The sequence below is a fragment of the Hydractinia symbiolongicarpus genome, chromosome 7, assembly GCF_029227915.1.
Source record: "Hydractinia symbiolongicarpus strain clone_291-10 chromosome 7, HSymV2.1, whole genome shotgun sequence".
Lineage (NCBI taxonomy): Eukaryota > Metazoa > Cnidaria > Hydrozoa > Anthoathecata > Hydractiniidae > Hydractinia > Hydractinia symbiolongicarpus.
The window spans coordinates 7,370,087-7,383,495 of record NC_079881.1 but is presented as its reverse complement, the minus strand read 5'-3'; the positions used below and the strand labels follow the sequence as shown (position 1 = coordinate 7,383,495).

The 13,409-nt window shown below is 33.0% G+C and overlaps 1 protein-coding gene across 1 annotated transcript; it reads right to left on the bottom strand.

The window, feature by feature from the left end:
• Window positions 1-4,491: 4,491 nt before the first annotated feature.
• LOC130649329 (uncharacterized) lies at window positions 4,492-12,112 on the bottom strand. The gene is made up of 5 exons (XM_057455587.1): window positions 11,997-12,112; window positions 8,006-8,056; window positions 5,659-6,527; window positions 5,173-5,448; window positions 4,492-5,005 (listed from the first exon to the last, which is right to left on the bottom strand). Exons 1-5 carry the CDS (start codon window positions 12,073-12,075, stop codon window positions 4,703-4,705), a joined length of 1,578 nt encoding a protein of 525 aa, XP_057311570.1. The 5' UTR covers window positions 12,076-12,112; the 3' UTR covers window positions 4,492-4,702.
• Between the last annotated feature and the right edge of the window lie 1,297 nt (window positions 12,113-13,409).

The window sequence follows — 13,409 nt, the reverse complement described above, 5'->3', positions numbered from 1 at the left end:
CTGTTCATACGGAAATATTGCGCTTATTCGAAATGAGCTTATCTCTTCTCTACAGAAAACGCCTGTAGATATGTTAATCAATTTAGCGCATCTACACGGACTTTCAACAAGCACATGAATGCTTTAGGTTCTATAATTATCACAAGAATTAATAAAATGTTATTCTACAGTTAGGTTAGTCCTTTAGCATAAAAGAAATTTATGGAACAATAATTGCAGGTAAAGTTAAATATAGAAGTTTGTTGTCACATTAAATGCAAAATTTGTGTAATTACAATTTGACGTCATTTGTAATAATGGGACAAAAGATAATCGACATGTTGATCCATTTAATGACATAGATCTAAAATTTCCTCTTTAGATTGCGGTATAAGCTTTCAGTTATTTACACGTTGTAATATCAAAAAAACTCATGAAAAATACCTTGAATGTAATAACATCAAAACAATGATGCATGCTACGTAATTGATAACAGTACAAAGCATACTTTTTAAAACAAATACATGCAATGTGCATCATAGTTATTTGTTCGTTTAAACAAAACAACGAAAGACACTAGATAAAGTAAAAAGACACGAGATTTTCATTAAGACTCTTTCGACCTCTTTTATCAAATACTCAAGTAAAACTAGGCTAATACAACATTATTTTAAAAGAATGAGATCATTCTTAGAGAGCTAAACGCACACAGTGCCTCAATAAGGAGAAATTAGAGACCTTTTGAGTGTTTTTTAATTCATTTTATATGAACTTCCAGCAAATTTCAGAGTTTGGCCCAAAAGGCTCCATCAGAAACTTTTCTAAATGATAAAAGACATTTCGATCATTTTTAATAAAGATCTTTAAGGGTCTTAGGCAAAAAATTGCTTTTCTAAAAACACTTTTCTCGGCTTTTAGGAATTGCGTATGTGGTGGGAGACGATTTAGTGGGTCACATGTACCTCGCAGCAATTTAAAATCTTTATCTACTCAGCTAAAAATCCTATTAAGAATTATGAGTTAGCGGGCGAATACTCAGGACAGTGAGACAAGTTTGCAAGTAACTGCCTTCTTCTTCACTACAGGATTGTCAATAGCTTGTGGTTCGAACCCACAACGGCAAGCTTTCAAATCTATGATTCTCCACGCGTACCCGGACAAGAAATGTGTCAATCAGTCCTTTTGTGTCGTTTAATTAGACGTTTATAAACCAAATTAGGGCGGGGTCCAAAAAATTCCCGTCATATTTTACAGACATTCACAATTCGAGTTAGAGGGTGTAATCACTTTCGAGACAGAAACTTTGATCTGATAAATATTCCACATAAAGAGCTTCGTCATTTTCCCTCTAGTGTTATTGTTTTCGTAATCACTTTCGAGTCAGGCACTTTGATTTGATAAATCTGCCAGATAAACTGTTGCGTTATTTTTCCTCTTGTCGTTTTGTCTTGAAAAGTTGTTTTTATCGCTGTCCCAATACTAACTGTTTTCTTGGTATTATTGAAAAATACTGACCGACTTCAAAATTGTTACCTTTTTTAAACAGTTAGCATAGGCTTTGACATGTCCCTTGTGTTTGCATTGTCTTTGTCAAAGGTTTTATTGGATTTTTGTTTTTATTATATTTTGGCTTTCCTTTCAGCAAAGAAAAAGGCTAAAGGTTTATCGATTTGCCTAAAGAAAAGAAAGTAAAAGTGATGAGGATCCTTGGGGACCAGTATTTGTCCTAGGAGAAAGAGATGGATGTTGGCAATGGTGGTCGATATTTTTTCCCTTAAGAGAGATGTGGAATTTTGAGTTCAACCTTATGAAGGAAGGATGTCAAATATAAATATATACGATTTGTTCTTCATTCTTTCCTCGAATGGTACGCGCAGTACTTTCATTCCTTCTTGATAATTTCTTTAATTCCTGATAATTAATGACGAAAAATCAAAATGCCAGGTCTTTAAAAACTCAATATAAAATTCTTCATGAACAGCTTCTTCGTTTGGTTTGACACTGATATAATGTCACAATAATTCCAACATAACCTCCATAGCATAATAATCGAACGTTCGAAACTAAACAAGGGGTTCTTTTACTATGACGCGTCAAGACGCGCAACACTTGTCTATGATTTTATTGTCTACATGAACAAAAGGGCAATTCAAAAATAGAAACTGTAACTTTGAAAGATCAGACGAAACGGCTAGAGCTAACAGGCAGTAAAATGACAAAAAACACCGAAAAAGTTTTTGAATTTACTGCTGTATTAAAAGAGATTCCATTATTACAGACAGATCTGGAACCCTCAAGATGGAGAAGTTTTAGAGTGTTTGCATAAGTTTGGTAATATTTTTCACATGTTTGCAATAAAAAACAGTGATAAACAACAACGGCGACATCGTCGGATATTTATCTCGGGAAATATTCAGAGTTAGCACATTTTTACTGGATCGTGGGAAATTGATGAAAGCCACCCTTACGACAACAAACTATAGACGTTCTCCATCAAGTCAAGGCGTGCTAAAAAGAGCTTGCAAGGAGATTGTCAAGATGCCTAGAACTGTGAGAAACCCTATGCTAATCGACAAATATACGAAGCTTGTCACAGAAGAGGAATTGATTCTTAGGTGAAAATGCGACAAAAAAGAAAAAGAATAAAGATTCGTCTGGTGGTCCATTCAAGAAACCGCGAGGAGATGGTTACATCAGAACGATATTTTTAAACGCTGTTGCCAAACACGGAACTACGCGTGAAAATAGTCGAAATAAACAAGCGAAACCAGCTGAAATTATATCTATTGTACTTGTTTAAATAGTTTGTAAGCTCGCTTCATTTCTAGAATCATTAGAAAATATAACACCAGCCAAAAATAGCTACTTAAAACAATTTTTCTGGTCATTTTTCTCTTATCTTTTTATCTTTAGTACTCAGATAAAAAAAAATAGGCCTACAAAAAAGAAAGCCTCAGACTATGAATACAAAGAAAAACAAAAATTTAAAATTTCGCAGATGGAGCAATTTTTCAAAATTTTCGCGGGAAAAATTTTTGGGGATGGCCTATTTCCAAATTTTCGAAAGGACATATTTTCGCGGATAATTCCAAAATCCGCTAAATCCGTGAAACGAAATTTTATCCCATTAAAGTAGTCAAACATAATCTACATAATCGTCCTTTTTCGGTACAGTAAATTTGTTTAATTATTCCCCACTCCATCCCTCTTTTCACATTTAAGACCTATATTCTTAGCAAATAGACACCTAGCTAATACCTTGTTTGTAGCTTTCTAGGATTTTGTTGAACATACGAGCAGAAAAAAAGACCTTAAATTTCTAATTTCGTCGCCTAAAGTCAGCTCTTACTATATTAGATTTACGTAGTTCGAATGTCACATCACAAAAAAACCCAAATTTGAGAAAATGGATCATACTGATGTCAGATACCTTGCTTTCTTTACAACGAGCTGTTTATGTCGCAGAATAGAAGCGTTACATTTAAATTATGGAAATTTTGATAGTTTTTCATACATGGAGTTTCTAATGCTTTTTTTTAAATAAACATCAATATTTTTAACACTATTCATGTTCATTTATTTATTGATGTCTCTCAATGCTCAGACGAAGCTGAGGAACCTCTCCTACTCCCCGCCAATCTATAACTTTTAAAGATGCTGTTTAAAAAACATGAAAGTTGCCACAACGGTTGCCAGGCCTAAACAACAACTTAAACAACAAGGCCTTAACAACTGGCAACAACTGTTGCCAGGCCTTAACATCATAATTAAAATAAAGTTGCTGATTGATAATGATCAAATTTGCTGAAGTGGGTAAATTTCTTTAAAATATTTATGTAATTACTTTGTACTTAATCACCCAAATGGAGCAAACAACAAGATGATGCATCAATACATACTACATGCTCTAACATTTCGCTCGAGTCAAAATGTTAGTTGCCATGGAAAAACTTCGACATATTTTCCAAAAGTATTTGGAAGTGAAGGTTAACAAAAGAACCATTTATACGAGTTTGCATATTCTGCACAGAGGTCTTTGCAATAGCCCTGAGTGGGTTTTTGGCGTTTCCAAGAAAATTAGCTATCTAAAATTGGTTACAAAACGGTAGTTTTTTCCCTCTTTAAAGCTAGAACAGACCAGAAACTCAGCAGCCAGATGTTCCAATGCTCAGCAGCCAGAATGCTGCAAAAGTGCTATTACTACATATACGGAGGTATGCTACGCTGCGTTTGAAATGCGTTAGTCACACTTTATAGGATGCCGAAATAATTCACGAAAGTCCTCACGAAGTGTCAAAATATCACAAAAAAGAATCACGTTGACGTCAGCAACAATTAGCAGAACTAAAGATTCACAAGTAAACTTTGACAAACTCACGTTGTGTGAATCTACTAGAGAAGTAGTTAAAATTACTTATTGTGGCAACTGAATTTTAAATTTAAAGCCATGTACCAACACTTTTCTCACTGAATAAAAACTGCCGAACAATTCAGTATTTTTTAATTCTCCAATTCTCCGTCAAATACATGTATTTACAACAACAAAGGACATCATGTCCATAATCTACAAATATGTTGCTTCTTACTGCTTGGTTATTGCCTATTTGTACATTGTTGCTTAGATAATTACAGTTTTAAAATAAATTTACATTACTTAGTGCTTGTTGAAAACTTATCAGACACTGATATCAGAAATCGTTTGTTTTTCCATACTTCTTTAAGGTTATTTCATTATTTTCAATGGTACCCTCCGCAGACGATAATTTCGTAATTCTTCCCTTTTTGATACATATGTATCAAGATCGTAAAAGTAGTGAATTTCTGGCTCAATTCCATATTTTGCATATTTGCTTTTAACACTTTCCTGATAAAATTGTCCTTTTAACGATACCAATGTTTCAGAATTTGTATTGCAACAGTACAGACACTTTGACATTTTCGTTGCCACTCGACTGTTTTGATTTTTGGAAATCGCCTTCTGCATGTGAAACATTTTTTTAATCTCTTGCCATTCCTGTCTTCCTTCCTAAATATAAAAAATAAGGATTTTCACATAAACGTTTTAATATAGGACGTAGGATCTTTTGGCAGTTAGTACTTTAAACTTGAACCACTCTGATGTGCACATAACCTTATATAACTAAAATTGAACTGCATTCTATATCAGATCTAAAAAATCGCTTAAGTAATTACATTGTTTGTAGGACAAAGTGATGGATGCTTAAAGTTTATTTCAAACTGCGTCACTGAGTTATCAAGAATGTCAATCATGGCTTCAAACTTTGTTTCCCCATTAACTAACGGTATTTTTGATTTTCCATTTATTAGTTTACGAGTAGTTCCTTTAAAGTTTAAGGAGAATCCGTGTTGAATTTTTCCGTCAACATAGTATTTTGCTAACACATAACTTTGAAGTAAATACTTTGTCGCAGGTATGATAACTTGATCAGTTGCTGTTACAACTTCAACCTGAAAAAAGTATAAATAGAATTAGTCAACTGCCAGACTATTGAAGGAATTATGCTTTCTGATAGACTAACAATTTCTCTTTTTTAGGACTTTCTTAATATCATTTAAATCATATAACCACTTATTGAAATATGACACAATTGTTATTTGTAGATTCTGGTTTTAGTCGACAGACAAAATAGGTTAATTTCTATAGAGATGGTAAAGTACCTCTGATACTTCAACTTGTTGCTCCCATCCATCTTTTAAAAGTGGTATTGTTTTCAATAAAGGAAATGCATGTTTTGTGATATTCATTATTTCAAATATACTTAGACGCAAACTTATCCGCATCAGCCAGAATTTAATATCTGCATCAATCATTAGCTCCAGATGTATATCCTTAGATTCATTGTCAAACTGTACAGAACCTTGTCCTTTAAAGGCAGATAATCTGTTTCCTCTGGTCCATATAACACTCCAAATAGGTTCTTTTATAAATAATGTTGTGATGACTTTAAATTTATTTGTTAGTATATTTTCCACAATGCCATACTTTTTTAATGGAAATTCGTTTAAAGGATGCGAGATTTCAATGTTTTCCATTGTAATTTGTTCGTCTGATACAGCATGCATGACAGCAATATTCTTATTTTCTGGCGTAATTCTATAAAGAAATCTTGTGCCACAGAGGTTGTACACTCCACTTGCTTTCATAGCTATTATATCTCTATTTATTTCCAAACTAAATCTGACGTTTGACAGTGTCATGTACTTATCTGGCTTGTAGTATTTCAGAACACCTAAGAAGACAATCAGTCGTGACAAAGTAGTTTCGTCTTTGGCACGAACGAAACAGTATCTATTAACAAATCGAGTGTTGATGTTTTCAACAACAAGATTTGGCAATGGCAGGATATCATCCGACTGGAAGTCAACAATAATAGCTTGAAGAAGTCTTTTTTGTGTGACGCAAGTTTTATTTCTTCTAGAACCCCTCGAAGAAGAAAACTCGTTCTTTTCTGAAGAGATTGCCTGTAATTTAGTTCCGGTGTGAGTATTAGTATCTTTCAATATGTTAGTTTTTCCAAAGAAGTAACCTAAAACGGAATAATAAAAGTGTATAGTCAAATGAGATATTATGCCTCTTTCCTCGTATCCGCCATCACAAGAAAAATAATAAATTTACACTAATTCATTATCATATATCAACCAGTATAATAACTTTACTGGAGAGCATTAGCGAACTTTAAAAGCATTTTCTTTGTTCTCATATGTCACTACGTTGGTAAAGATTAATACTATCTGTCAAGAAATATTGATTTATGTGGTGTTTTAAGACATTATTATACATTAGCAGTTACTATCAAGGGTCAGACAGTCAAGACTCAGTCGACAGGCCGTAACCTCCTTATTTTTGCGCAAAAGGATCAGGTGGACAACATTTAACATTTTTTTTCATGGCATTCTCTAGCGCTACCGCACAACGAAATAATCCACGTTGCAGTCCACAAATGTCCTCAATTGCGGCAAAAAAATTCGTGTTTACGTCATTAACAAAATTATCTGTAACTTTGCCCCTACATTAATTATTAAGTGAGCAGTCACGCTGCCTTTGGTTCACAAGCATGTCACGTAGATTTAAATTAGCATGCAATACTAATTCCAGCTAATGAAATGGCATGATATTTTTATTACATCGTTTTCTTTAGCCAATTAAAAATGTAAACAGAAGTAAAACACACCATGAGTAATAGTATATAAGAGTAGTTGTTTGGTCGTGAAAATTGTATATTGTGTAAAATAACGGAAAAGTAAATAAACCATTTATATATTTTTGGTCCACAACCGTTTTAATTTCTTTCAAACGAAGTACCTAATAACTGGTAACAACAACAAAAAATAATAATCTGTGACTTTTTGACTTTTGTATAAAACATTTTGTGTACGACAATTGCTTCTTTTAAAAATAGTATTAAGCATGAAAAATATTGTTTTGTAAAAATCGATTAAAGCTTAGCTATTCTTTTTGTTTAAAAATAATCCCTTTTAGATGATATGGAGTCATGCGCTCGTTATTATTGCTTGATCAAGGGAATCATTAGTGATAGTTTCACCATATCGACACCATTTCTAGATAATAAAATTATTTAAATTTTATCACTTTGTTTTTCGAAGGCAATCGAGAGAGGAAACTGTAGCTTTATAAAAGGATAAAGTTTTGAAGGAGATGGTTAATATGTGCTTCTAAAGAAAATTGTAGAATATATAATTGACATTGAAAGGTAGATGTTTCGTCACATCAATAATTTAGCGCATATTGTTGTCATTTTTTTGTTTTAAAACAAGAATGTTTAGGGATTTTACTTTAATTATCTGTTTATTGTTTTAGACTTTTAATTAGTGACATCGGAGCGCTTGCAAATACAGCTTCATGGCATGAAAGTTCTTTTGTGGCAGAACGTCATGGCATGAAAGATCTTTTGTATTATTGCCAAAGTGCGACGAAAACAGGAAATATTACACTATTTAAGCTGAAGGATGTTTACCCATTATTTACCCATAATTCACATATTACCTTTTCCTCTGTTTACTTTCCGGCAGGAATTAGCAACGCTCTTCTCGTCACCTAAAAAGAAAGTTGAACTAAAATTTTTGTGTTTAATAACGTAAGGCTTATAGCTGTTACTTGCTCTAGCCTGGGAATTTTACAATGTCGACCTAATCACTAGACATGTAAAAGAAATTAATTTGATGCAGAAGAATGTAACTTACAAAAAGGAACAAATGATGGTTAATACAAACATTCAGCAAGACCTGATTACTTTAAATAGAACATGTATAATCAGTTTTTGTTGCAGAAAATGATTTCTTTGACCTCAAGTATTTGGTAAGAGTAGGTATTCAAATCGTTTGCATTTCCAAGATTCCTGTTGTATTAGCTGTGCATTAAATCATGGAATACAATGTTTTTATATTATTTAACTCTGACGTGATCTGTTATGGTATTCTCATGAACTCTATCCACCCACTTTTTATCCATGGTTATTAAATTTTAAATTATTATATGATTTATATTAAACCTGATGTAATTAGTTAGTTCCTAAGTGATTTTTCGGTTCATGGTGAATTTTCTGAAGTTGTCTCTATATTAATTTCTCAGCTTTTGCTCTTAGGAAATACTTTTCTTTACTTCGGAAAAATTTTAATAAAACTTATCAAACTTGAAACACAATCATTAAAAACCACAATTAATAACAGGAGGAGTTAGACGGAAAGCTATTTTCTTCTGTGGTAGTTAATGTGATATTTCTATTGAAATGAAAAGGTATGTTTCGTCTTTTCTTTCACATATTAGCCGTTGTTTTGAAAGAACGCAGCAATCAGATGTTAATTTTAAGTTTAAGATTTTCGATTGGTTAGTTTATTTAAATGACTGTTTGTTTGTTTGTTTTTGTTTGTTTGTTTGTCTGCTATTTTTTTATTTGTTTGTTTTCTTTGTCGATTGCTTTGTTTAACTATTCTCTCATCAAGGCTTTAGAAAGAGCAAATATTTTATTTTTAGGACCTGATCACTATATGATAACATTACTTCGAAATACAATATCCTTTTTCCTGCCAAAATTTTTAGAAGTGCGTCAAATCTCTAATTAAATGCAAGTACAAAAGAAGTGCTGCCAATATCTTTCATCTGATGAGATAAAAAAAAATAATTTTGAGTCATAAGCCATAATCACAAAAAGCATTTTAAGCGCTGATGGAAATGTTTTTTTCTAAATATGTCCTAATGTTTAAGAAACGAATGGGTATTGCTGTTGAATTAAAATTACTAGTCGCTTGCCTTTGCATAAACCTACAGGTTTGCCGTACGTTTTTTATAGCATTTTGTCTGTCCGCGGTACTACTATTAAATCGAGACAAAAAATAGTACTAGTATTACAGATAAATTTCCTCCTATTCAGTACACTCGCTGCTACTTAGTTGAAACCAAGGCAAATGTATATGGAAGATTTAATATTCTAGATTGTCTCTCATGTTCAATAAAGACTCTGTGTGGCTTTTACACTCTCTGATGTACATACTTTTTATAGTATATTGTTCTTAACGCTTGGACTGAGAGAAAGATAAACAAATCGATGACATCTACATGTGGTTGACGTAGTTTTCGGAAGGTTTTTAATAATTATTTGTGGAAAGTCTAATGTCAGGTTACCAGGTGTTCATGAAAGTTAGCGACGAAGCAGCAAAGAAAAAGCGATTTGGGAAAGAAAGTGAAAAGCACGCGATGTGAACTATACAATGTTAATCTATATAATAATACGGAGCTTCTGTCTGTCACTTTTGCGAAGTGGGTAAAATTTCTTTGATAAAGTCTATAAAACATCGTCTATAAATTTGTTCTGTAAAATAGCAAACTTTGACGTTAAAGCAATATTTAAGTCAAAGGAAAGTATATTAAGATTAGTGAAGCCAATGCATTGCACTTTTAAAATTAAGGCTTAATAACTTGGAAACGGGTGGAAATAACTGACGTCATCTCCTGCGTGGGTAACTAGGGACTACCTGGGACCAAGCTGGGTAAGTTTTCCAAACCTGGGTCACCAAATCCGTTTCGGAATGGACGGGTAAATGACGTCGCAAAAAAACCTTTAAACCCTAATATCTCTGCATCCGTTTGTCTCAACTACACGATCCTATACATTTTCTTGATCAGCGTTTCAAGATCTATACGATGAAGGCAATAGGTACACAAATTTCTTGAAAATAAATTTTTTGGTTTGACAGGCCATTGCTGACGTCAACAAAATTTTTAACACCTTATATCTCCTTAGGCTTTTGTCGAATACATATGATCCTATACATTATTGTGATCAGCGTTTTAACCTTTACACGTTATAGGCAACGAATAAACTAAACTTGGCCAATTTTTTTTGTACCTGCACTGTTGACGTCAGCAAAAAATCTAAAACAACCTATTTTTCCATTGTCCTTCTGCCTAAGTGGATTTCTCCACGGGCTTTATCGACTAGTCTCTTATAATAATACAGAGACTGTGTCTGTTTGTAACAGGCAAAGTGGATGTCTTCATTGTCCTTTTATGTAGCCGAAAAAGTTATGTCTGAAATGTTAAAATTTCTGACATTACGGCGCGACGTCAATAACACTACTTTAACGTCAATATCCTATATTAAATTAATGAAGCCATTACAGTGCACTTAAAACTTTGAGGCCAAATAACTTGGAAACAAGGTGGTGACGTCAATGTTTTTTCGCCGCGTGCGTAACTTGGGACCACCTGGGACCAATTTCGGTAAGTTTTCCAAACCTGGGTCTCAAAATCTGTTTCGGAATGCACGGGTTTATGACGTCATCAAAAAACCTTTAAACCTTAATATCTCTGCAACCGTTTGTCAAAAGTACATGATCCTATACATTTTCTTGATCATCGTTTCAAGATCTATACGATGAAGGCAACAGGTATACAAATTTCTAAAAAAATTTTTTGGGGGGTTTTGACGGGCCATTGCTGACGTCAGCAAACATTTTAAACCCTTATATCTCACTAACCGCTTATCAAAACCACATGATGATATACTTTTTCTTGATCAGCAGTTTACTTTTTCTTGATTAGCAGTTTAAGCTCTACACAACAAAGGCAACGTGAAAACAAATTTCCAAGAAAAATTTTTTTTGTCTCTTAACAAAAATATTTTGTTGTTGACAGATCATTGCTGACGTCATCAAATTTTTAATAACGGTTCCTTTGTTATCCTGTCTAAGTGGATTTTTTAACGGGCCTTGTCGACTAGTTATTTAAATATTATCCTTCACCACTCCACCCCTTTTTCGCCACACCATCTCAGCTTTTGGATGGTTTGTTTAAACCTTTTTTTGCTATGCAACTCAACGTTGGACAATTAACCTTAATTATAAAATGTTGGCCAAAGGGCTTCTTAGCAGTAAGTGTGAAATCTCTCTGTTTAGATGCTGCAGCGTATTTTTTTCCTTTAAACTGGTAAAATTATGCTAACAGCCGTTCAATTTAAAATAATAAATGTCCTGGGAAGAAATATAAAAAGGGAAATTAAATTCTATTTTTCTAATAACCGCCCCTAGGTTTACCACTATGGGCGATGCATTAATTTCAGAAAGAGGACTCCTGTGTAATGAAAACGTAATTATCTTAATAAAGGTCAACTCACAAAGTACACAACGCACTTGTCCGTAAATAATCTATCCTCCTTTACTATCTCCCGTTACCTTAAAGTCCATCTTTCTTCTGTTGTTGCACACCAAAAAAGAATTCTTTACAAACGCAAAATTTAAAAATACAGTTTTTATTAGCGGGTGGCGTTTATCAAAAGTGAGGTGTTTGTGAGCGATGCTCAAAGCACCTTTCTGCACATATTACAGTCTTTACTAAACGATATATTTATCCGAAGAAACACGTTATTTATCGAAAAGTCGTCATTCAGCAGCAATATGAATTCGTAGTTTGTGTTAATTAAAATTTGGTACAATAAAGAAAAGAAAAAATTCGCATCAAAAAAAGAAAGTTTTATACTCACCTAAACCAGCAGCAACTCCGATTACAACAGATACCAATATTATTTTCAAATACATTGCGTGACACCAAGCAAATCTCATCTATAAGTGCAACAATAAATCGTGATAGCTGCTGTTTGACGCTTTAAAATGATTTAACTAAAATATTATATTTGAGCCTATTTATATCATTTGTGATACAAAGGAATGTCCAGATGTTTTCTTTTTAATTATCGGGAAGGTGAACATTAAGAACCAATTAATCATCCTATATATTAATGTAGGCAACCATTATCGGAAGCTAATGAAGACATGATAAAAAACACGTCCGAAACAGGATATAAAGCTATGCTCTCATTTTGCAACTTGTAAAAGAATATTAACAAAAGAAGGTTATTGCCCGCTTTAACACGAAACGCGCAGTTGATTAAGTAAAGGCCAATTGATTTGATAAGTAACTCTAGATATGCTACGACACTTCTAAAGGATAATTGCGACTTTAGGAATATCGCAAACACCATCCTGATTTGAAGTATCGTGGGAACGAAAAAGCACGTGAGAGGGAGCAATGAAGAGTAATTAAAGGAAACATAAAACGCGGACCTAAAAATAGAAAGAAAAATTGCTTTTAATGCATCAAAAAATGCATACGTGATGGTATGGACATGGCAAATCCTTCTAACCTTTGTGAACTTTAGCAACCACCAAATTTATTAGCCCTAATTAACACAATCAGTTTAAACTTCTACGTAGGCCGCTTCTTAAAATAAAGCGACAACGAAAAATTTCTTGCTAGTTTCCTAATTATAATTTAATGAGAAGATAAGTGAAATGAACAAAAATAACAAAAAACATTATAGGCATAATCTTGGTTATAAAATTTTAAAGGGAAGAGAGTAATTGAAAAGTCCATATGTATTTTGTCTACTATTGGATAAGAAGCAAAAGTATTTGCTACAATATATTGTACGCAGTATTGTACAATTCATTGTGTACAATTCTGTTTGAAATGAATAAAAATAATTCACACCCTTGATTTGATAATTCTTCGATGCGTAGGAAACAAAAGACATACTCAAAACACAAAGAACATATTCAATTCATTTGAAATTTATTCAATAGGAAATGAATCCGATTTGATTCCAAAAATTTTTCTACCTAGAAATTACAATATATCGTTATATCGTTGTTACATCTGCACATTATCATTGTTATAACGAATATTTATACAGGATGTAACCCCTTCAGTGGTGAAAACACTGTTATCAAGGTGGGTCCTGCGTCCTGAATATATACATTAGGCATACGTCAAACGACTTATTCGAATTTTTGCTTGAATTAAAAAATATTTTTTTCTTTATCTTAAAATTGTATTATCAGCAAATAAACCTATTTTATAAACCTTCTCTATATGATTAAAACACTCTAAAAGCTTG

Excerpts from the sequence above, each read along its gene's own strand:
- LOC130649329 (XM_057455587.1), bottom strand. The coding sequence starts at position 12,075 with ATGAGATTTGCTTGGTGTCACGCAATGTATTTGAAAATAATATTGGTA. Across the intron at positions 8,057-11,996 it reads CGGAGTTGCTGCTGGTTTAG|GTGACGAGAAGAGCGTTGCT; the intron begins GTGAGTATAAAA and ends CTTTCTTTTTAG. Across the intron at positions 5,006-5,172 it reads CACTTTGTCCTACAAACAAT|GAAGGAAGACAGGAATGGCA; the intron begins GTAATTACTTAA and ends TTTTATATTTAG.